This window comes from Thamnophis elegans, chromosome 10 (assembly GCF_009769535.1).
Source record: "Thamnophis elegans isolate rThaEle1 chromosome 10, rThaEle1.pri, whole genome shotgun sequence".
NCBI classification, from domain to species: Eukaryota; Metazoa; Chordata; class Lepidosauria; order Squamata; family Colubridae; genus Thamnophis; species Thamnophis elegans.
This window is the reverse complement of record NC_045550.1, coordinates 32,662,296-32,686,747: the sequence shown is the minus strand read 5'-3', so window position 1 is coordinate 32,686,747 and position 24,452 is coordinate 32,662,296. Positions and strand designations below refer to the sequence as shown.

The window sequence follows — 24,452 nt, the reverse complement described above, 5'->3', positions numbered from 1 at the left end:
TGGTCTTTGCTCATTGTCCCTTGTATAATTTTTTCCAGTTTTTGTTCTATGCCATCAAATAATTCCACAATTGCCTTGTGTTGTTCCTTTATTAAATCCTTGATGCTTTGGAACTCCAGCTCCATCTCATTTAAAATTCCCTTCATTTCTGTCTTATGTTGCACTTTTTATTTTAGTAGGTCCCACTTTTAGCCAAAGGTCCAAGAACCATTTGTTCAAAGCTGAGCTTATACAAATCACAATTCTTTATATCATCTACATCTTATCTACATTTTTCCCCCAGTGGCTTTATTGGTCTATGGTGGGTAAAGAGATGAATGCATTACATTCAGGAGTTGCAAAGACAGTTTGTAATGTATAAATATCCTAAGAACTCTGGTAGATAATTAGAAAATGAAGATTGTTTCTGGGGTTTTTTCTAGGTTTTTTCAGCGATTTTTGCATCTCATTCTTTGGCTGGCAGGTCTTACCCTGATAGGATACTTTCAATACTATGCTACAACGGACATCAAGTAAGTGTATTTTCTAAAACAAATACAATAGAAATACATTATCCTTTAAAGAATACTGATATTGAGCTACTGAATTGCAATGATAAGAAAGTTCTACATTCCACCAAGTGTTATTCCCTCTCTTTTCACACTGGATTGCAGGTATAGTGTTTGTGTGTGTGTGTGTGTGTGTATGATTTAAAAAAAAGCTAATATTACAATTATTGATAATTAAAAACAACATCCTGGGTGTATTGGTATGCTGCATATACCCTCTATGGGTGAGATGTGGGTAACAATACAATGCTTACAAGAGTATCTTGCATAGAAATTGTAAGTGTATTTGAATAACTGTGCTGTGTGTCAAGCACTGGGGAAATCAGGAGATTCAGGCAGTTTAAATGAATATAAAGATTTATTACAAGCTTAAGCTCTCTACAAAAATCTGAGCCTGCTAACAGTCAAGGGAAATGCACAGGAATTAAGAAGGCATTCAAGGTGGGCTGGACTTAGATCTCGTGCGAGCACGCAGGGATTCATGACTTATTATACATTTGACCTCCTCACTCGGGCTCAGCCTGGTCATCTCCCAAATGGTGCTTGCGACATACAAGCCAAAATGTGTCCAAACTGTTAAGAAGGAAAGTTACACAAGGCCTTATAACAATACTTTATCTAACTTAATTAAGGCATAATGAGAAAGTCTTGATTAATAAAAGCCATGACAACTGCAGAGGTCCAATAAGCATGGGCTTATTCAGTGAAGACCATGGCACATGAAATATTGCAATTTAAGTACTTCTCTGTACAGTACTAGGAACAGCTAAGATACTGTGCAGACCCATCAAACCAGGATCTGATAGAGGACCTGAGACTGAGGAAGACACAGCCCACTCATAGAGTGAGAAGGGATTTTTTTAAAAAAGTCATGCATATGTATATTATTCTGTTATGCGTATGTATACGTTATTAAGTAACTACAATAGACTGTATTATTCTACGCTTCTTAGCTGGGATTATTACAATTTTAAATTGTAACAGAGGCGCATATTTAGTCATGCTTAGAATGCAGAGATTGGACCCCTGCTGGTTCTCAACTTTCTTCCCACAATCCTGCTGTACTCTGCCCACAATTCTTGGGTACAGCCAATGCATGCTTATTAAGTATTTATTACTTATTTATTTATATACCACCTTTGCTATTTTTGAAATTAATTTAAGGCAGCCAACATCCAACACACCTTTCTCCTCATGTTGTCTCCACAACAAAAGTCCAGTGATGTGAGTTGGGTTTAGAGAAAGTGGCTGGCTCAAGGTCACCCAGCTGATTTTCATGCCTTAAAGATTTACCATCGAAAATGTAAGGGGAATTCTCATTCTCTACGTTCAATAGCCTGAATTTGTTGGGAAGTATATAAAAGTCTAGTTCCCTTTCCAAGAATAAACATTACAAGTTTCCTAAGAAATAGAAAACGGTATTATACCCAGCAAAGTCAGAGACATAGAAGTCAAACAGAAAAAAAATAAAAGGAGAAAGAATGAATCATTGCTTCCTTAAAAGGTGGATCTCAATCAGGTGATCTCTCTAGCACAGGATCTTAGATAAGCACAAGTAGAAAGTTTTTACACGTTAGTCTGCAACTAGTTCAACTGACCTAATGTTCAATCTAAATTATTAGCTGCATCTCTGTTGCTGCTCACTTCAGCTTTGCTGTTATCAGCCTTTAGCTAAATCTCATAAAGGAGAAATGGAACACAGAGGCAAAATGGAGATTGCCTAAGGTGACCAGATTTTAACATTGGTAAAGAGGGACACCATTGACTGGGTGGGGGGGGGGGTGTTCTTGATTAAAAATTTTAAAAAAATCAGGACTTTTTTAAAACGCCGCAGGACGCAGGACAAATTGTTCAAAAGTGGGACTGGTCACCTTAGTTTAGAGGAGACTGCTGAGGAATTTAGGATAAGGCAATATAAGTTACTCAATCTACTTGCAACCCATCTTCAGATCATTAATTTTGTGGTTATTTATAACTGCCCTACTCATTGATTTTAAAATATTACTACAGTATGTTGTGTTCTATCACTGGATACACTGTTGGCCTCCTAAGTGAAAGTTTAATTCTTAAAAGGACATTGCAGTTCTCCAGATCTTCATTCACTTTTTTTCCACAACTCCCACATTCATCCAATAGTGGTCTATATCAGGGGTCATCAACCTCTGATCTGTGGACCAACACTGGTCCACAGCATGCCAGCAACCGCTCCGTGCAAACAAGCAAAGCCCCATCCACGGAACACGGGCAGCACACAAAACGACATGCCCTCTGGTCCACAGAAATACCTTTGTCCATGTAACCGGTCCCTGGTACTCAAAAGATTGAGGGCCACTGCAGTGTTGCAATTCAGCCAGTTCTATCCGGTTTGTGCAAACTGGTAGAGGTGGCAGCAGGAGGCTCCATCCACCCTCCCGGACGTCATCACATCCCATTTTTGTCACTCTGCACATGTGCGGAAGGTCCTGCGCATGCGTAGGGGTGGCACGTTTTCTCACATTTGCAACCTGGTAGCAAAGGTAAGTTGATTTCACCCCTGAGTCACTGGTCTATATTGTTCACCTATTGTTCTATAACAAAGTCTCATATTGAAGAACTTACGTTTAATTTCCCTCTAGGTAATTATTATATATTCATGATTCATGAAACAATTGCCTTTCTCTAAAAGGTCTTCTAGTTCATGTGACTAAAAAATTCTATAAAAACAAGAGAAGAGGCAGAATGTGTTTTTTTTCTACCTCACACAAGTTCCTCACCTTTATTTTCTGAATTTAGGTACTTTCCATCTACTAAGTTTTCCTACATTTTGAGAATCTTTAAGCTATTAGAGTTCTTCAGATGCAAATAAGGAAATTTATCAAAACCTCCTTTCAAAATTCTACAGACTTAAAACTGTAAAAAAAATCATACAGAATGTTTGTAATTTTTTGCTTTTTACAAGAAGAATTATTTCATTGAGTAGTTGCATCCCTCCCATGGTTTCCCCTCTTAGGCATTATGGAAAGAGTCCAATAGACCTCTACTAAAGATGTATGCCTTCTGAATGCAGGACTTTTCAATAAACATTTTAGAATTAATAGAGATCAGTAATTAAGCCTTCTCAGGGGCTCTAGTGGTAAGCAAAAGTTTTATGTATTATGGCCATCAATGTGCTTTCTTTGCTTTGGCTTTGGTGTGATGAAAGAAACAATTGCTTACAATCTGCAATTGATAAAGAGTCTCAATCAAATCACACAAAGCCGAAAACAATCTACATTGTATAGATCAAATTTTGAGACAAGGCTTACTGCTTTCTAATGGAAAATGCTAGCAGCCTCCCAGGCCCATAAAATTATTTCCTGGAGAGCACAACTTTGATGGGGAGAGGGCAGATGGACATAGTGAAGGCACCTTCTGAATGCTAACATTCATTTAATAAAACCAAAGTATTAAAAGCTGACAAACTGAAAAGGAAGAGTGATCACTTAAATGGACCAGAAGCCCTTTACAGTGCAACATAATTGAAGCCTGGAGGATTGTTCCCTCTGTGCTTCTTTAAAACAGTATATGTTAGAATAGAATAACAGAGTTGGAAGACCTTGGAGATCTTCTAGTCCAACCCCCTGCTTAGGAAGGAAACCCTACACCATTTCAGACAAATGGTTATCCAACATCTTTTTAAAAACTTCCAGTGTTGGAACATTCACAACTTCTCTCCTTGATTAGTTTCCACCCATTGCTTCTTGTTCTACCCTCAGGTGCCTTGGAGAATAGTTTGACTCCCTCTTCTTTGTGGCAACCCCTGACATGTTGGAACACTGCTATCATGTCTCTCCTAGTCCTTCTTTTCATTAAACTAGTTCCAGAAGCAGTTCCTCATATGTTTTGGCCTCTAGTCCCCTAATCATCATTGTTGCTCTTCTGACTTGTGACTGTTTTTCTCCTTTATGACCACTGCACCATCTTCATGACCACATGGTCAAAATTTGCTTGGCACCTGGTATGTGTTCATGATAGTTGCAGTATCCAGGATTATGCGATCACCATTTGTCACTTTCCCAGCTGGTTTCCAACAAGCAAAGTGACGGGGAAAAGCCAAACTTGCTTAATGACTGCATGGTTCACTTAACAATTGCAGTGACTCACTTAACAACTGTGGAAAGAAAGGTCATGAAATGAGCAACTGTCTTGCTTTGCAATGGAAATTTTAGGGTCAATTGTGGTTGTAAACGAAGTCTAGTTGTACAGTATATGGAAATAATCCCAGTCCCTTAAAATTGAAGTGTGCTTGCCTTGCATTCTAAACAACAAAGTATCCAACCATTTTTTTCTTGAATATTTTAAGCAAATGTTGTACAAAATCTCCCAATGCAATAAACTTAACATTGTATCCTGAAGTATTGGAATATAAAAACTGTCTCGTTCACATAGTATGTGAAATTAGCAATGAATTTAAATGTATGAATTTAAAACTAAATTTGGAGCTATTGTTTATTAGCCAATGTTGCACTCTATTTTATACAAAATGCTTCCATATCAGAAAACACCCATGTTCTTCTATTCTAGACACCTTGTAATGACCCCAAAGGACAGCTATTTGTCTATGACCTTCTATTACAAATTCATGGCTTTATACAGAGATACAATAATATCAACACCCAACTCTGCTCACTGGGTAGTTTCAGATAACTGCTATTTGAGGAGAAGTTTTACAAGTTACTTGCAATCTTGTGGCGAGTTTGCTGTTTAATCTGCTAGTTTTGCAAAAGGAGAAACTACACAGCCGTAAAAATTATTCCTGTTGCTCAATGCAGCTGTGCTGAGCTGCTTTCCTGGCACAATTTGGAAGATATTTGGTCACAGTAGATCAAATATAGATAAGAGAGCCAGTTTGCCTGGCACCAGACAAGAATTCAGGAGTTTCTAGTCCCATTTTAGGCATGAAAACCTGTTTGGATGAAATGAGGCCAGTCATTCTTTGTTTCCCTTCTTTCCTTCCTTCCTCCTTTCCTTTCTTCCTTCCTTCTTTCCTTCCTTCCCTAACTTTCTCCCCCCCCCTTTTCTCTGTTGTGGGGAGTCGGAAGGAACATTAGATCTACTCACCGCCTTAAAAATGGGTTTTTTTAAAAATGGCTTTTTTAAAAAGTGATTTCAGCTGGGATGCCTTCAGTACTCGCCCCATCTGTCCTCCCATCCTCCTTCTAAAAAGTTGCTTTAAAAAGCCAGCGATCCGCGCCCCCTTCTCCAGCATTCCTGATTCAGGGGCAGAGTCCAAGACAGGTGCCTGGGCACGCCCTGTTCCCCCCTCAAGGCATCATGTTAAAGCCAAAAATGACCCCCACAGAGATGGCTCCAGGAAGGCAGGGCAGGGACAGGACGCTGGAGAGCAGCTTTCACCTACAGCCTTGGGAGGAGGGGGTGTTTGCAACCCTGCCCTGTTTGGTGCCCCTCGTTGCTTGAAATTGGGTGCTCCATTTGGGGGGGGGATGCAGGAGGTCCAAATAAGAGGCAGGCTCAGCCTCCGCTGGGATGGAGCAAGCAGAAGGGGGGGGAGGAGAGGTCCTATGGGAGATGGTGACCCCCACCCCACCGTCCCTTACCTGGAAGGTGAGTCAGAAGCAGCCCCAGCTAGACCAGCAGCCACCACTTGGCGGACGCCTCCATTCCGTCCCTGACAAAAAGGGGGGGAGAGAAACCTGGGTGGGAGATTCCAAGCAGAGGGCACACCTCCGGTGCTGCGCACTGACATGTGGGCTTGTCCAACTGAAGGAGATGGGTGAGGGGCGTGGGAGGTGGGGAAATCTTTCCCAAGTGCCGGAAAGCATGCTTCTTTGGTCGCCCCACAGCAAGACTCAAGGGCAAGGCGGAATAAGCTTGCAGGCCGAAGGAGCTCTGTCTTTGCCTCAGGAGAGGGTCGGAGGGGCGTCCAGAGAGTCAGGACTTTTTTAAAACGCCGCGGGACGTGGGACAAATTGTTCAAAAGCGGGACTGTCCCGCCAAAAGCGGGACATCTGGTCACCTTAAGATTGCCCTCCCTTTTTATAAAAACCCTCATGAGGAGGGAAATCCACTCCCCTTATTAGCTCTTTGGTGTTTTAGTTTTCCTTTCCTTAACTTTATCCACCCATTATCTGGACTGACAGATCAACTAGTTTATTTAATTATTTCAATACGTGAGCATCTTAAAATAGTTGTTTCTCACATTCATTACCACTCTGAACAGTCTGTTCATACTTTGTACAAAAATCACATCTAGCTTTTTATTATTAAAGTACAAAAAGGCCCCATATCAGAGGTGGTATTCTGCCGGTTCACCCCTGTTCGGGCATACCAGTAGTGGCAGCAGTGGGAGGCTCCGCCCACCTTCCCAGACATCATCATGGATGTACATGCGCAGAAGGTTTTGCGCATGCAGGGAAGGAAAGTGAGCATGCATGCACACTCCCCATTCCAAACCAGTAGCGAAGGCAAGAGAAAACCATTACTGTCCTGTATGTTAATTACATAGTTTATGGCTCATAAATGCCCCAGACAATTCACAAATTAGAATCTTCCAGTTTTTAAACATATGTAGGCACATGACCTATTGAAATGTGTCGGAGAAATAAAAACAAATCAGACTAAACGTAGAAATACAAAGGAAAGCAGGGAAGACCATGGCAGTCATAAGGAATGAATTACCAAGTGGGAAAGGTAGTTCCTAAATATTTTTCCTTGGTTATTTCCTCTGTATTTATCTAGGCAGACGCATCCTTCCAAAATCTGTCAACCCATCAAAAATGTCATGTTCCTCAAGACCCACAAAACAGCTAGCAGTACCATACTCAACATCCTCTGCCGCTTCTCAGAGAAACATAACCTCACCATGGCCCTACCCTTTGGGAAAAGGCCCCATCTTGGTTATCCTTATCCCTTCCAAGCGTCATATGTTGAGGAATTCAAAAGGCTGGGAAATAAGTTCAACATCATGGGCAATCATCTGAAGTTTAATTTGCACGAGGTAAGAATATAGAAGTTATTTTGTAAAGTTTCCATTTTTTAATTTCCGCTTTTGTCTGTTGGAGTTAGTGCCTGCTGTAGGGGTCATTGTTGCGTGTTAATCTGTGTTGATGCTTAATTTGGAATTTGCAGAATTTATATCAAAGAATGAGGAGATTCCAAATCTTAAAAAGAAATTGACCTTGAATATACTTACAGCATCAGAAGATGCTGATGTATGACCCCAAAGAGCTGGGTGAGCTTAAACAGTTCCAAAAGTTTCTGGAACTTTACTCATGAGGAAGCTAATAAAAGGACAAACCTTATAGTCCTTTCCCCCTACTCCTCCCTTCTTTGGTATGTTCACCCGGCACTGGGATAATTAGCAAGAAGGGAATTAGCTGGCTGGGAAATTCTGGGAGTTGAAGTCCGGACATCTTCAATTTGTCAAGGTTGAGAAACACTGGCTTAGATCCTCTGATAAATGCAGCTTCAGGTTGGCAAATGGAACAGCTGTCTTAGAGATCCAAGCAGTTAGTAAAACTGATTCTGCAGAATATTTGTGCAAAGCAGAGGTGGGTTCTTACCAGTTCGCACCTATTCGGTAGAACCGGTTCGTCAAATCTACCGAACCGGTTAGAAGAGGTTCCACCAGTGGACCCAGAAAGCAGGCCACACCTATAGAAGAGGTTCCAAATTTTTTTGAAACCCACCACTGGTCCTTGGATATGATTATTCAACACTATCATGCTCATATTTATAAAACTCAGTGCCTCTGTGAAAGGTAAGGATGACTACTGCATTTGTGGTGCAATCAGAACATTGGTGTGTTGAAGTTGTTTTAACGCAAACCAAAGATGCCTTTTAAAAAACAAGTTTACATCATATTCTTATGCATGCCAGTGCTGTGTGTGAGGTAATTTAAGGTGGTTCTGACAAGTGTCATTGGCATCTTCATATCTGGTCACATGGGTGGCAAGCCACTCCCATCTGGTCACATGGGTGGCAAACCACTCCCACAAAGGAGGCCACACCCACAGAGTAGGTTCAAAAAAATTTTGAAACCCACCACTGGTGCAAAGCTTCAAACGCAGCTGGAAGTGATTCTTCTAAGTCAAAAGTGGCAGTGAAAGGTACAGTTAAATTGAATATTTAGAGATAGAACAACAATTCAAGGGCTGCCTGATCCTCCATCGCTTGTTCACTGTTTCGCCCGCCCGGATCACCTCGGCCTCACTCTGGCTACCTATGTCCATCCTCCCCCCGCAGGTTGCAGTGACGTCGTCAAGATGAAGTGGCTTGGAAGCGAAGGGACCTCAGAGTCCTGCCTAAGCCGTGGCGGGGTCCTCTCCCGGCCTGGTTCTTCCCTCTCATTCTTCATCTTGATGATGTCACTGCAGCTGCTGGGCATGGATGGACAGAGGTAGCCAGAGCAGCGCCAAAGTAGTCTGGGCAGGCAAAAGAGAAGCAAGTAATGGAGGATCAGGCAGCCTGATCCTCACTTGCTTGCTCGCTTGCCAGGAGGCGCATAGAAGAGCACGAAGTTCAGTGGAGGCAGGAAGGTTCTTGGTGCTCTGAGAAGCTGTGAAAGTGACTGGGGAGTGCCAAGAACCTTCCTGCCTCAGCTGGACTTCGCACTCTTCTCCACACGCTCCTTGCGACTGCAATAGATGTCCAGAAGTGGCTTTTGGGGCTAATGGGGCCAGGGCTTCCAGCCTGACTGCCCCTGCCGCTTTTGGACGTCTATTCTAGTTGTGAGGAGTGCGTAAAGAAGAGCGCGAAGTCCAGTGGAGGCAGGAATGCAACAACGCCTCACCTGTCTGGAGCCGCCGAAAGCTTTAGACTCTAGTGGCAGTGCTGATTTCCTGCCACTTTGGCATCCCTGAAAGCGACTCTGCATTCTCCCTTTCCTTTGGCCCTCCTCCCTTCAAAAGCTGTGAGGCGTTTTCTTAGTGCTGGTTGCCAAACTGGCATGGCCCCACACACGCGCCTCCTCCTCCTCCCTCCTCGTCATGCCCCAAAGGCTCTTCTCCTCCTTCCCGGAGTTCAGCGGGAGCCAGACACAAGGGATGGGAGGCTGTTTTTGAAACCACATCTTGGAAAACTTTGCCAGGAAGGGAGGTGGGGAACCAATGGGGGGATGCTCTGGAACACCTTCGTGCTTTGCTGGTGGCCACACCTCCTAGGCAGGTTCAGGGAGGTCCTAGGAGGCTGGCCACACCGCACAAGCTACTGCCCATGAGCGAGGGGGCCGGGCAGGCACTCCGTGAGGAACCTCTTCTAACCGGTTTGGTAGATTTGTGGAACCACTTCTACAGAAGAGGTTAGAACTGGCAGAAACCTACCTCTGTTGTAGAGCCAGTCATGACCCCTACATGACTCTATAGAAACCTGGCAACAGCCATTAAAATATTAAAGGACTTGCACAGGAACAAGCATCTTAATCACAAAGTTCCCCCAAATTGTATAAAATCCCATCTACCCTCAACACCAATTTGTCAGCCACCCCAGAAACATGCTGCTGTCACTGTTGTTTCTGGCTACTAAATAAAGGGAGACCTCCTTTGCAAAACTTCAGCCTGCCTCCAATTTCTGCGTCTCTCTCTTGCCCTGGAATAAGAATCAGACTGGATTTAACTTCCAACAGCTCTCTGAATTTGGTTGTTTTCTTTCAGATATTTCATTACTCAAACTAGGTAATATCATCATCATTTTAATATTTTCTCCAAAGACCTGCCCTATATGACGAATATAAATAAGTATTTTGCTGGATCCTCATACTTACTGAATGCAAACATGATAAATTAGATCTTTCTTTACCCAAACTTTAAAGAAAGATATCAGAAACTTTCATTCTCCCCACCCCAATTACCTGTTGTTTAAAGTAGCATCCAAACTTTGAGTTATAGTTAATCTAATTTATATTAAATTAGTTAAATAAAGCATAGATATTCTGATTGGGATAATATAACCTGCTACAATTACTTAACGATGGAAGTGATTTTTTTTAAAGCATTCCTTTAAAAGGAGAAGCATGAAAGCCCAAAGGAGTTTAAAACTTGTTTGTGCCATTGGAGTTTTTGTTTTCTTATGGATTTTTGTAATGACTCAATTAATATGGCTTAATTAATGTATAGTATATCTCTAAAGATATGCAAAAGCAAACACCATTTCATATTGCACCACTTTTCCCAAAATGTGTGATAGGTCAAGTAATAGGTCAATTGTATTTATTTCAGAATGCAACATTTTTATTGATCATTCAAAAATATAGATACTTATTTTAATCTCTCTCCTCCTCTCTTTCATTTAAAAGGTCAGAAGAATAATGCCAAATAATACCTTTTATTTTTCTATCCTGAGACACCCAGCATCATTGTTTGAATCATCTTATGTCTACTACAAAAATGTTGCACCAGCATTTAAAAAATCCAAGAACGTTAATGAATTTCTATCATCTCCTTCATCATACTACAATATGGCTGAAAATGATAATATGTATGCTAAGAACCACATGTGGTTTGATTTTGGGTATAACAACAATGCAAAATACGATGAGCATTATATCCAGTCTGTCTTCCATAACATAGAAGAGATTTTTCACTTGATACTGATTGCTGATTTTTTTGATGAGTCAATGATCCTTCTGAAGGATTTTTTGTGTTGGGATCTAGATGATGTGATTTATTTCAAGATGAATGCCAGGAGCCAACATAGCATTCAGACTCTGAAGCCAGAGAATAAGGAGAAAGTGAAAGAGTGGTGTGCTTTAGATTGGGAACTTTATAAACATTTCAATAAATCATTTTGGATGAAAATTCAGGAAAGAATGGACCTCAAAACCCTGTACAAGGAAGTTGATCTGTTGCAGAAGAGACAAAGTGAACTGATGGAGTCATGCCTCTTAGAGGAAACTGCAATTGATCACAATCAAATTAAAAATAAGAATATGAAGCCTTTTCAATCAGGAAATGCTCGTATCATGGGTTACAATCTCAAACAAGATTTAGACAATACGACCCTGAACATCTGTAAAAAGATGATCATGCCAGAACTTCAATATACAGCCCATCTATACAATTCACAGTTCCCATATAAGAGAAAAAATGGTAGATGAGTTCCTTCAACAACACCATTTTTCTATACTGAGGACCAATCTCTGCAGCACTCTAGACTTCAGTTTTTCTTCACCCAAAATACTCCACATTAGCCTCAATGCCTTTTCAGAGTCAAAAATGGGATGGAAATTAGAGTCACTGTTTGTGAATACCAATCCTGAAGCTCTAATCTTACAGAAGTCTTAAGGGATAACAATTATAAAGTTACAAATATCTTATGGAATCATTCTGATCAATGTCTAAATCCATTCACCATTTCAGTACTGTGGAGATATAGATTAAAGACAGATCTCTGATCATACATGAACACAACCCCCTTCCAAACAAACAGTGGGCTGGATCATATCCACAGTTCTCAAATTTTCATAGTATCTGAATTTAAAGCTGTATCTAAGACCATGAATCATAGAGGAGCAACATAACATTTTAGCAATTGTGTCCAAACCCTTAGTGTATATTAATCCCCCCCACACCACAAATTATTGTTGAACTTTTGCTTTTACACATCTATTGAAAAATGTTCCATTCTCCCTTGATACTTGGTAGTACTGTGCTTAGATTCAACTTAAGCTGCATTACAGCTACAAACTTGATGGAAGATCCTGCCTTCACATTGCTCAAAGGTTTAACAAGCCTCTTTTGTAGATCCAAAAATAAAACATTTTTATTGGCTCTACATTCTTTTGTTTTGTCACTCGCATGTCCCCTTTAATTTTTGTCATTTTCTGCCAGTTTAAATATTAGTAAAGTGCCTTTTCAATCAATCTTTTGGCCTATCATTTGTAGTTCCTTTCCTTTCCTACTTTTTCTTGTCAGATAAAATTTAGTCCACATCTTTCATTCTCTCATTGACATATTTGGACACTGTCCATCCATAGAATCAGACAACTTTATTGACACTATTGATATTGTAACTATTAGTTTCTGGCTCCATTCTTCAAAGATCTTCTTTAATATTTTCAATGTTATGACTTTTTTGTCATTTTGTAAGTCCTGATTAACTGACCCCAAAAGTTGGCTTGTAATTTTTTTTTCCTTCAACAAAAAATGTTTAATCCCCTCTAACGTTCAATTTCTAAAACCAGAAAGTTGTTTATCTTTGGGATGAATCGAGAGAGCCAAAATAACTTCCCACGAGAAACTGTTTTATAGCTAATTTCAAAATCTTATACTTACTGTCAATATTTCAAATTTACCTTAACAGTTAAAGCAATTTTTAAAATCAAATCTTAGCTTTTTTGCAGTTTATTTCAAAATATTTAAGTTCTTAAATTTGTAATTAATTTCTGTTTTGTTCAAAGTTGAAGCTAAACTCATCCAGTGACTTTTTAAGCTTGTCATTCTAATAACTTTAATATGGTTATTGGCAATTTCTGAAAATGAGGCTTGCAAACCTAGTGAACTTTACAAGTCTTTGCTTTAATTGAGACCAAAATGGCTAATCCCTTCATCTCCTGATGCTCAAACCCATGGAAGAAACTGCCATCCCATGGTCTCCTTGTGAGGACAGCCATCTGGAATACATCTGGGTAATCTCCCATCTTCTCATTAACTGGAAAAATTAGAAGACTTTGCTATGACTAACTGCATTTTCATGGAGGTGTCTTCAGTTCACTATGCCTCCCATGGAAGTTGAATAAAAATATCAATAGATCAGCTAGAAGCTAAAACAAGTTTTTATTACTCTGTGGTTTGCCTTTTTTGCTTTTTTAGTTGTAGGGCAACTTACCAAGCAGTTAAACCTATTATTGTGCCCCTAACTCCTTTTTGTCATATAAAGAAACATGCTACTTAGATGTTTTGGGGGTTGTGTGTATCATAAATGTCAAAGAAAGTAACTGCCTTGAATGGATGTTCCCCATCAATACAGATAACAGAGACATATTAAGATTTTGTAAAAATTGCCAGCAGGGCCCCCAAAGTCATCGAATTACCAGTGGATCCTTTTGCTTCAAGTGCAACTCTGTCTATGAAGATCAATATTTCTCAACCTCAGCAACTTTAAGATGTGCGGACTTCAATTCCCAGAATTCCCCAGCTGGCTTAATTGCAGTTGTACAATTAAGCCCCCGTTCCAATAAAATTAACTTTGGAGTATTGTAAAGGAATGTAGAGATAGAAGATACAAAAGGACCATTAAGGAGTAACTTGCAAAAAAGATGACATAACCCAGAGATAGAAACAAGAATGAGAAAGAAATTCAAAATAACCTTGCCTTGATTTTATTCCATGTAAGATGGCACCAGTGGTGGGCTGCAGGCAGTACACCCCCGTACGGGCGTACTGGAGCCAGCCCGGAGCACCGGATACTGTTCTGGTACTGTGCTCTGGAGGCCCACCTGCCTGCCTGACTTCCTTACCTGTTTTTTAATGCTTCCGTGCTTCCGCGAAAGTGCATGGCACATACAGTGCCTGCGCGATGCTCCGCAGAGCATCTGGAGCATCGCAGACGTTCGTGGAGGCTCTAAGACGCATGCGTGCGCTGTGCATGTACATGTGGACACTGCCAGGACCGTTCCAACTGTATCAGTTGGAATGGGATCCAGAACCCACCACTGGATGGCACACAAAGAAACTCAGATAGACTTTCAAGATTTTGTTACAATATCTAACAATATAAATAGCACTCTGGAATCCCTGTAGTGTCTGTTTCTTGACACTACATGATAGAGAGGTACAGGCAGGGGTGAAATGTTACCAGTTTGCCTTGCTTTGCCTGAACCAGAAGTAAAAAATGCTACCGGTTTGCTCGAACCAGTAGTAAAAAAATGCTACTTGTTCGGGCGAACCGGTAGTTACGAGGATCAGCTGTGTGACAATCAGCCGTGTCATGTGATTTATATTCATTAGAAATAGAGTGGCACAGCTGATTATCAGACAGCTAATTGTAGGAACTTTTTTTTTTTACTTTTTAAAGTATTTTTTTAGTACCGGTTTGGCCTTCGGGGAATCATCCTGAAGGCTCTGGAGGGGGAAAAACAGCCCTACGGACAAACTGGAAGTGACTTCTGGTTTGGCCGTAAGACTGTTTCTCACCCTCTGGAGCTTTCAAGGAAGCCTCCTGAAGGCTCCAAGGGCAAGAAACAGCCTTATGGCGAACTTCTGCTTTGTCTGTAGGGCCGTTTTTCACCCTCCAGAGCTTTCAGGAGGCTTCCCTGAAGGCTCCAGAGGGCAAAAACTGGCCCTACGAGCAAACTGGAAGTCCGTTCCTGAACTTCCAGTTTTCCCGTAGGGCCGGTGTTTTGTGCTCTGGAGGTTTCAGGGGAAGGGAAAGGTGAAAGAAGCACACCAAAAACACATGCCTGGGGGGTGATGATTGTTGTGGGTGTGGCATGCCCGTGCATGACACCCACCCTGCACTCCCCACACTTTTGGTACGTGAGCCAAAAAAGGTTCGCCATCACTGACCTATACTTTATATCAGTGATAGCTAACCTTTTTCGGATCACATGCCAAAAGCAGGGGGAGTGCAGGGGGGTCCACACTCATAATGCTGTGCTCATGACACACACACACACCACATGCATACGCGTGCAACCCCACCCTCCCCCCACTGTGATGGGACCCATGCTTTCCTAGAAAGTCTCTGGAGCCTGGGGAGTGTGAAAACAGCCTCCCCCCCCCCCCCCGAGGCCCTCAGGAGGCTGCAGGAGGCTTCCCTGAAGGTTCCAGAGGGCGAAAAACAGCTGTACGGGCAACTCGATAGTTCGGGAACAGTGACTTCTGGTTGCCTGTAGGTCCATTTTTTGCCCTTGGGAGCCTTCAGGGAAGTCTCCTGAATGCTCCAGAGGGCGAAAAATGGCCCTATGGACAAAATGGAAGTCAAAGTTCCCAAACTTCCAGGTTGTTCATACAGCTGTTTTTCACACTTCAGAGTCTTCAGGAGGCTTCCCTGAAGCCTCCGGAGGGTGAAAAATGTCCAAAAAAGAAGGCCAAACTCAGCTGGGCAATGCACGCATGTGCTCTGGAGCTGACAGGGCAATGCCTCGCATGCCCTAACAAATGGCTCCATGTGCCACCTGCAGCATGCAGGCCAGGGTTCGTCATCATGGCTATATATTATACATATATACATACATACATACATAGATACATACATACATACATACATATGTGTTTTATTTGTGCTGATAAATAAATGAGAGCTAAATAGCTTGAAATAGATCTATACTAGTCTCCCTTTATTTATTTATCAGCACAAATAAAACACAAATATAACAAAGGCAACAGTAAAAATATTGGGTTTCTGTCGTGATGGACTCTTGTGACGAGCCGATTGACAGATGATGGAAGCAGTTAGCTTCCTCCCATAATTGGGGCTTACCAGGGGTTGTGACACTAAATATATACATATACATATACATATACATATACATATACATATACATATACATATACATATACATATACATATACATATACATATACATATACATATACATATACATATATATATATATATATATATATATATATATAGAGAGAGAGAGAGAGAGAGAGACATACATACATACTAGGCAAGATAGTGTAACTATAGGAAAAGTCAATGATGTTTGAAAGCTCATATGTATGTTTTATAATTTGTGTTTATACACATGTCACAAACTACTCTGTAACACTAAAATGCAAGCGAGGTAGGAGGATACCCTTCCATTATCACATCCATATTATTAACTATTTTGATATTTCTCATTTTGAAGAGTTAACATGACAAAGTATTGATGGAACCAGTTATTGCCTAATTTACATAACACCCAGGATATGCCCAGTATTTTTGGTGAAAAACAGAATTGTAGGATAGGAGACTGTCTAGAGCCCATAAGAAAGGAAACATGATTACATCAGCCTTAAATGGCTAATAGATGCCAAGCTGACTTTATCAACTATGACTTTGCTGATGATGGAAATAGCAGCTAATGACATCAAAATTCACATACTATTTGATTATGCTGGCTCGATGGGGAGAATGCTAGCTTCATAGTAGTATAGCTAAGGGCATCCTCAGTTTGTCTTGCACATGGGTTGGGTTTTATGAGTAGGACAATATGCTGCAGACCTTGCAAAAAAAGTTGATGCCAGGTACATTTGTATTATAATTAGGTGAAAATGGATAAACAGAGTTAGATAACAGGTCAAACATACTCAGAGTGTCACAATCTCTTGTTTGAAAATTAGAGAGTGGACCATCTTTGTTCATGATCACCCAAAATTCACTTCCAGTTATGGAGCTTTCTATCAAATTATGTTTCAACTATGTAAATATGGTCTGGAAATGAAGGTCTCAATTAGTAAATAAGTAAATAAATAAATGGGGAAATTATAGCAATTAACATCTACTCATGGAAAATGCTGGTTCTATCCTCACTGAACTCTTGACAATGAAGTCTTTGTCTACTGTTGCTGATCAAGCTTCTAAATACTGCCTCGGTGCTTTCTCTGTAACATCTAGTAAAGTCATTGAATCAAAGGGAGAGGAAAACGCAGGGCGGGAGAGCAGGCTTGAGAGTTAAAACACAACAAATAAGGTGTCACTAAACAGAGCAAAGTGCTGAGACTGTATTGGTTAGAAAGCAGCCTTTGTACATGAGTGCACATGTAATTCAAATGACTACTGATCCATTTAAAGAACAACTAGTGGATTTAGTGGTAACAGAGATAGTGCACAACCAGAAAAAGAACAAGGTTTGTAGTCTCACGCTCTCTTTGATCTGTCAGTTTCCCTATGTCTCTTCCCTTTTGACTTTGTACTTCGTCGCTGTAATTTTAATTTGCTTCCTCTGTTTCATTTTCCTATACAATATTCTCTTCCTTTGAAGGTGGGTGGGATGGGGAGAGAATGCTGCATGGAGTCACAGCACATCTGGTATTTTTGAATTAATTTCTCATCAGTTCTGGCTAAACTGGACCATTATCAACAGATTATGGAAGTTCTGGTTCAAAGCATCTGAAGGGCATCAGATTGCCTGCACCTGGTCCTCTTATTCTTGTTCTGTTTCCCTCAAGAACCCATAAAACAGTGTACAATCTAAAAGCTCTCCAGATTTCATTTCTTTGGGAAGGTCATGGGAGATGAATTATTGTAATCCTTGAATTTATTTACCAAAGTATAGGCTGAATGAAAATTTAAATGCTCTTAAGATCAATATTCATGATTCATGCAGATTGACGGAGCTATTTCTACTTGAGGGATTTTCCAAAGTTTACAATACAATTTTTCTGCTTCCTTTTCTTTCTCCCTTTCCATGACTAATATTGTGGTTATAATCCTATCCTTAACTTACAAGGGAAGAGATATACATTAATATTTTATTGCTAAAACATTTCATTTCCTTCCCAGAATATTTCCTTTCCATATATTTGCTTAAATAAAATATGTGCGTGGCGTGCTTTGCCAATGACTATGAAGAACATTTCTGAAAACGCTTAAATCAATTAATCCATCCTGGTCAATGTTTCAGTAGCAGTGATTATAGTGATGCATGTGATATATGTGAGTGCCGTTGTTATCTATTTTTAATGTAATCAGGGATGAATGAGAAGGATGTCCTTCCCCCTGCATATTTGATCAGAGGTTCTCTAGTTACAGTCAAAATGCATTCACAGATAGGATGATTATTAAGATAGTTGAAGTAATATAGACGCACCTGGCATCCAAATTCTCTGCTCAGTGTTTTGGCTATTCTTCTTGAATTGTAGTTGCAATGGGCACTCACCATTTTCCTGGCCGAACTGTCTTATTTGAAAAAGAAACAAGTGGAATGGCGTACCGAGTGCCAGCTTTACTCTATATCCCATCTGTAGCCAAACTTTTGGCTTTTGCAGAACAGCGGCTTAGTGTGGATGATGCTGATGCCAATTTGCTGGTGCTAAGAAGGGGTACTTTCTACATGAACTCTGTTCAGGTAAGACAAAGCAAACACAACTTTCCCCAAACTTGGATAGTAGAACTAGATATTAGGGACAAAATCAGGGTGCCTCTTATGAATATCTGTCTCCATACTGCTACTTCTTCCGAGCACTTCAGTAATCTGTTATTGTGCTGGGATGACAAGGGGAGAATCTAGGACTTGGTCCCAACCTACAGGGATAATAGCAGTTGGAAAGGACTATAATAGTCATTATTTGTTTTAATTTAGTCTTCATTGCTTGATAATAGAGCCCGTCCACATACACAATGGCTAGTTATTACATGCCTTCACATCCTGCACTTGATAATCTTTTCAGGCTCAACAGCCTTGTGCCATGCACAACGGGTGGATCCTCAAAAAATAATCAAAAGATGACCAAAATCTCACCCTTCCCAAAAGACTGAACTGCTGCAAAATTGTACTAAGAAAACCATGCATTTAAGCAAAAACTGTAAAAGTAGCCCTCCACTTATGACCATAATTGAGCCCAGCGTTTCTGTTGCTCAGTGAAACATTTGTTCTGTGAATCTGTCCCATTTTATGACCTTTCTTGCCACAGTTGTTAAGTGAATCACTGTGGTTGTTAAGTTAATAACACAGCTGATAAGTGAATCTGGTTTCCCTATTGACTTTGCTTGTCAGAAGTTTACAATAGGGGGATCACGGACCCCGAGATGCTGCAACCATCATAAATGTGAATCAGTTGCCAAGCAAGTGAATTTTGATCATGTGGCCATGTGGAGGCTGCAATGGTTGTGTGAAAAACAGCCGTAAGTCAATTTTTTTCAGTGCTGTTGTAACTTTGAACAGTCGCTAAGTGAACTGTTGTAAGTTGAGGACCACCTGTATTGAGGAAATCATGCATTTAAGCGGACTATTGTTATTTCAGGCTCCTTCTCCTCATTGGTAAATGATCTATGGTCCTTCCATGTCAGAGTTACTAAATGAATGTTTTGTTTTTTTCATTCTTAAAAGAGCTTACTACCTCATTCTCATTCTCCTCCACCTGTGTTAACTTAAGCACCCTGTCAGCTGCTTTTTTTGTTGATGTCAGAAGGACAAAGAAGACTGTTCCAGTAAATTCCACCAACTGTTGAGCCATTATTAGGTGATGCTTGACTGCTCAGCATTCTTAGAAATATATGTATCTGGCTTACCATTTGGAAGATGAAGCTTTTAGGTTTATAAGCAAAGGGGAATAGAATCGCTGTTCTTCAAGGATGATATTTCTGTCTAATAAGTTAGTAAAAAGCATGTACAGAATATGTTCTTCTGGAAAAAAATCAGAGGAGACAAAAAACCTTTGACCCAGGAATATAAGCATATTCTCATGGTCGCAACCAATTATGAGATATTTATTACTATAATATTACTCTATTTATCACAAATCATTTTGTAGATAATTACCTAATTATTAACATGCATAGTTATTATTAGGTGAGTAAAAGGCACTTATAGGATGGTTTTTAATATACATTTTGAAATCTTACCTAACATAAATCTCATTTAGGATATCTTGAGGCTCCTTGCCGTAACTTAACTCACCAACTGTGAATGTTAAATAGAAGATAGTAGAATTATAGGTTAATGGGGTCCCATCTCAAAATAAGCAATATAAAAGTTCTAGCTAAATAAGAAAGATAAATCTGGGGTTCCTAAGTTCTTTGGGTGTCTTTTTTTTTTTTTTTGCCAGTGGGAAGATATGCAAACCATTGAAACAGCAACACTGATGCACCATCGCTCTATGAACCCTTGCCCCATCTATGATGAAGCCACTGGCATGGTTTTCCTATTTTTCATTGCTGTGTTGGGCAGGACTTCTGAAGTCTTCCAAATTGTCACAGGTCAAAATGCTGCTCGCCTCTGCTATGTGTTCAGTTCCGACCAGGGCATCAGCTGGAGTCATGTGACTGATCTCACTAAGGAAGTCATTGGCACGTCCATCCAAGGTACAGATATCTAATAGTACCTAAAAAAAAAAAGAGAGCAAAGATGAGATAGGGGTATGCTATCAAAGAACAACAAAAACACCAAAGAATCTTGTTATATTCATATACTTACTCAGGGGTGAGCTTCAAAAATTTTAGCAAGGGGTTCTCTGCCCAGTTGCTGGGTGGGTGTGGCCATGGTAGACATTTTTGTCATCCCTGGGTTTCTGAGGCTTTCCTTGAGCCTCTGTGAGGGTGAAAATGGCATCCCCAGCTTCAGAGGCCCTCTGGAGGCCAGAAACAGGCCCATTTCTGGCCTTCCTGAACTTCCGGTTGGCTCATTTTTCAGCCTCTGCGCACACCCTGCACTTAACTGCATCCAAAACAGGCCACGTGGGGACTCCTGGAAGGGGAGGGCTGGAGTGGGCAGGGCCAGCCAGGAGTGGGATTTGGGGGTTCTCCGAACTGGACAGAATTTTAGCTAGAGGTTCTCCTGCACCCCTGCGAACCCCCAGGAGCTCAACCCTGCATTTGTTGTTCAATTTTATCAAGATTTTAGTTACCTTCTTTTAGGCTTGCATCAAGGAAAGCGTTTCTGTCCCATTCAGCAGAATGGATTAACCAGGTCACAGTTAGGATGTCATTTTTCTGTTCATTTTACATACTGGATAGATAATTGTCACGAACTATCCTTTTTATTCTGCTAAAGACAAAAGCATGTTGGGGGGAAAATGGGTAAGGGAGATTGGGAGTCTGTGCATCTCTGTCAAATAGCAAACTAATTCTCTGAAAGCAGAACAGAGTGGAACCATATTTGGTGATAGTGGAAGTCATTAAAAGAAAGGCCAGAGGCCACAAAGATAAAACCCCCAGAAAGAATTCTCCCAATAAATCCACATGGGAGAGGCAGTTGTGTTCCATCTTCTCCATAATTATCCCCCTTACTCCAGAGAACATGACCCAGAGTGGACTGTTATTAAGAAGCCAGAGAGAATTTCAAAGCAGGAGGTGTTTGTCATCTTATCATATATGACTGCTTCCTGACTTTTGTGTTCCCCCTTTTGTCTCTATAAATGGCCCATCTGTCAGTTAAAATTATCATGGACTACATATCTGAAGTGTACAACCTTTAGTCACATTGTGCCCCCAAACTGCTTTTCTGCAACACTAGAACCTTTTCTAACTATACTACAAATTCAGTGATACTGAATTTGCCAATTTGAAGCAGGAAACAACATGCACATGAATACAAATTATCTTGTGAGTGCTGAAATAGCTTTAGCAAAATTTGAGAAGTAAAACAGTTAATATATTTAAACCTTAAACTTTATCCGCATGCACAAGGCAGTCCAACATATTTTGTAAAATTGCAAATACAGCTTGACATTAACCTGCCCATTATAACCTTAAGTGTGGTTCTTGGGCTCTGAAAGGTGTGATTTAGCAGATAAAATGTGACTGTTCCATTCCGCTTATGAATTCTTTACCATTATATGTCTATCATGAAAATGTCACAAGTCTCTTGATTTTAAGTTCTTCTTTCCTTCTAGACTGGGCTACCTTTGCCCTTGGTCCTGGGCATGGCATTCAGCTCAAGTCAGGGCGTCTGCTCTTGCCTGCCTATACTTATTATATTGACTGCAAAAAATGCTTTGGGAAACTCTGCAAAACAACCCCACATGCATTTGCTTTCCACAGTGATGATCATGGGAAGAGCTGGTTCTTTGGTGAGTTTGTCCCCAATCTGAAGACTGTTGAGTGCCAGATGGTGTCAGTGGATGAGGAGGATGGAAGCCATGTCCTCCTCTGCAATGCTAGGAGTCCTCTGGGCTTCCGGGTTCAGGCACTCAGCACAGATGATGGGGCAGTATTCCACTCAGGGCAGCTGGTACCACAACTGGTAGAGCCTCCTCATGGTTGTCACGGAAGTATCATTGGATTCCCAGCTCTACTTTACTGCATGCATCATGGCATCCAAGTGTCCCAGAGAAAAGCGTGTCCTGTTAAAGGGCCAAGCCTCTCATTGCAGCCTGGAACATGTGAGAAGACCTGTTTTTGTCCAGCACAGCTTACTACTTCTCTGTGCAATCACTATTTATGCCATCAGCAGCTGGAAAGGCTTATATCAACTTCTAGTGGCCACCTCAATAGTGCTGTGAGTCCCATGTCTTGGAATATGAAATGTACTGATCAACATCACAACAATGCTGAAACAGTTTCCAAATCAGATACACATTTTGAAATCCCAACATGGGTTCTGTACTCCCATCCAACAAGCTCCACATCGCGAGACAACCTGGGAATATACCTCAACACATTTCCTAGGGATGTTGACAGCTGGTCTAAACCCTGGATTATTTATGAAGGGCCCAGTGCTTACTCAGACTTGGCCTACATTGAGTTGCCTTACTCAGAGTTCTCAGCAACTGGGATCCCAGCATTTGCCTGTCTGTATGAGAACGGGATGCAATCCCCATACGAGCAAATATCCTTTAGCATGTTTACATTGCATGAAATTCTTCAGAACATTCCTCTAATAACTTCTTCCCCAAGTCAGAAGCAATCCTCAAAGGGTAGAAACAGAAAGGGGGAAAATTGTGCCATCATTTAAATGGAGAGATAACCTATGGTAGATACTTTTAAATTTCACTCATCCTATCATAAGTATTGGGAAATGTATTTTGAATACAATTGTGTATATATTATGTGCAGAGTAGAATTGGATTGCAAAACTTAGATACATTAATGCAAGATGCATGTAACTACAAGTCATATTTGCTTTGGCCTTGCTAGGAGATTGAGATTTTAAGTCATTTATAGAAATATTCCAGAATATGTTTAAGGAGGGCAGCTTAGCTAAAACACCCTACTAAATAGAAGAAGGGATACATCTATTTACAGTGCAGATTCTGGTTTTCTTTCGTTTCCTTTCCTCTCTAAAGTTGTGAGGTTTTTTATTATTATTATTTTCTTGACACCAAAACATAGTATCGTGTTTTCTTTCCATATACAAAGAAATGCATCACACTACACTACTCTATCAAATTTATTTTATTCATTTTCATTTTCAATTTAGTACATTCACTTATATACTGGATATTTGCAATAATAATAATATAATAGTAAGAAAAAAAAAAAAACACCCCCCAACCTAAACACAACTCATACACCCCTTCTTCTCCCCTCCAACTTTCCTTTCTCCCTCCAACAATCACCCCTCCTACTTCCCTTTCCCCTCCTATTTTCCTTTCTCACCTCCTACCCCTCTCATCCTCCTTACATTCCCCTCTTCCTCCCTCCTTACTTCTCCCTCTTCCTTCCCTCTATTTCTCACTATGGTGCGTTTCTCTCTTCCTTGATCTATTCGATTACACTAAAATGAAAAAAAAAAGAAAGGAAAAAAGAAAAAAGAAACAAGAAAAATAAAAAGAAAATATAAGAATCAACAGTATACAAGTGTATTCTTCTTATTCTATATATTGAAATCTTCACCCACCCACCCACCCCCAATGAACCCCCCTCCCTAACCCCCTTCGACTTCCCAGGTCCCACACCCGGCACAGTTCAATACTCTTCACCTTCAAAATATCTTATTAACAATAATGATAAAAATAAAATAAAAAGAACACTCCGAAAAAGAAAAAAAAGAAAAAAAGAAAAAAAAAACCCGAAAAAGTAAATAAATAAAAAAAAAATTTTTTTTTTAAAAATCTTTTGCATTATGCTCAGCCTCTCATCATTCTTAAAATTTAATCAGTGTGAATCATTCCATTTTTATTTTGTCCTCGTCCCTTACTTCTTTGATATTTACCCCCATCTTCCTGTAGATTCTCCAAAAAAACCTTTCTTAACCTTATATTCAAATATGCGTTTATACGAAAATCAATTTATCTTCAAATACAGAGCAATCTAGTCATACTTTCGCTACTCATCTTCCTACCCTTCATTTCACGTCTCCATTCCACCCAGGCCGAAATTGCATAAGATTAGGATCTC

General features: G+C 40.4%; 2 protein-coding genes across 2 annotated transcripts; both read left to right on the top strand.

The window, feature by feature from the left end:
• The first annotated feature begins 393 nt into the window (after nt 1–393).
• Nucleotides 394–11,619, top strand: GAL3ST2 (galactose-3-O-sulfotransferase 2). Its single transcript, XM_032225658.1, has 3 exons — nt 394–512; nt 7,266–7,524; nt 10,819–11,619. The coding sequence occupies exons 1-3, from the start codon at nt 394–396 to the stop codon at nt 11,617–11,619; spliced, it is 1,179 nt and encodes a 392-aa protein (XP_032081549.1).
• A 6,702-nt stretch (nt 11,620–18,321) lies between these two features.
• Nucleotides 18,322–23,106, top strand: NEU4 (neuraminidase 4). The gene is made up of 3 exons (XM_032225735.1): nt 18,322–18,522; nt 20,222–20,477; nt 22,007–23,106. The coding sequence occupies exons 1-3, from the start codon at nt 18,322–18,324 to the stop codon at nt 23,065–23,067; spliced, it is 1,518 nt and encodes a 505-aa protein (XP_032081626.1). The 3' UTR covers nt 23,068–23,106.
• Nucleotides 23,107–24,452: the final 1,346 nt, after the last annotated feature.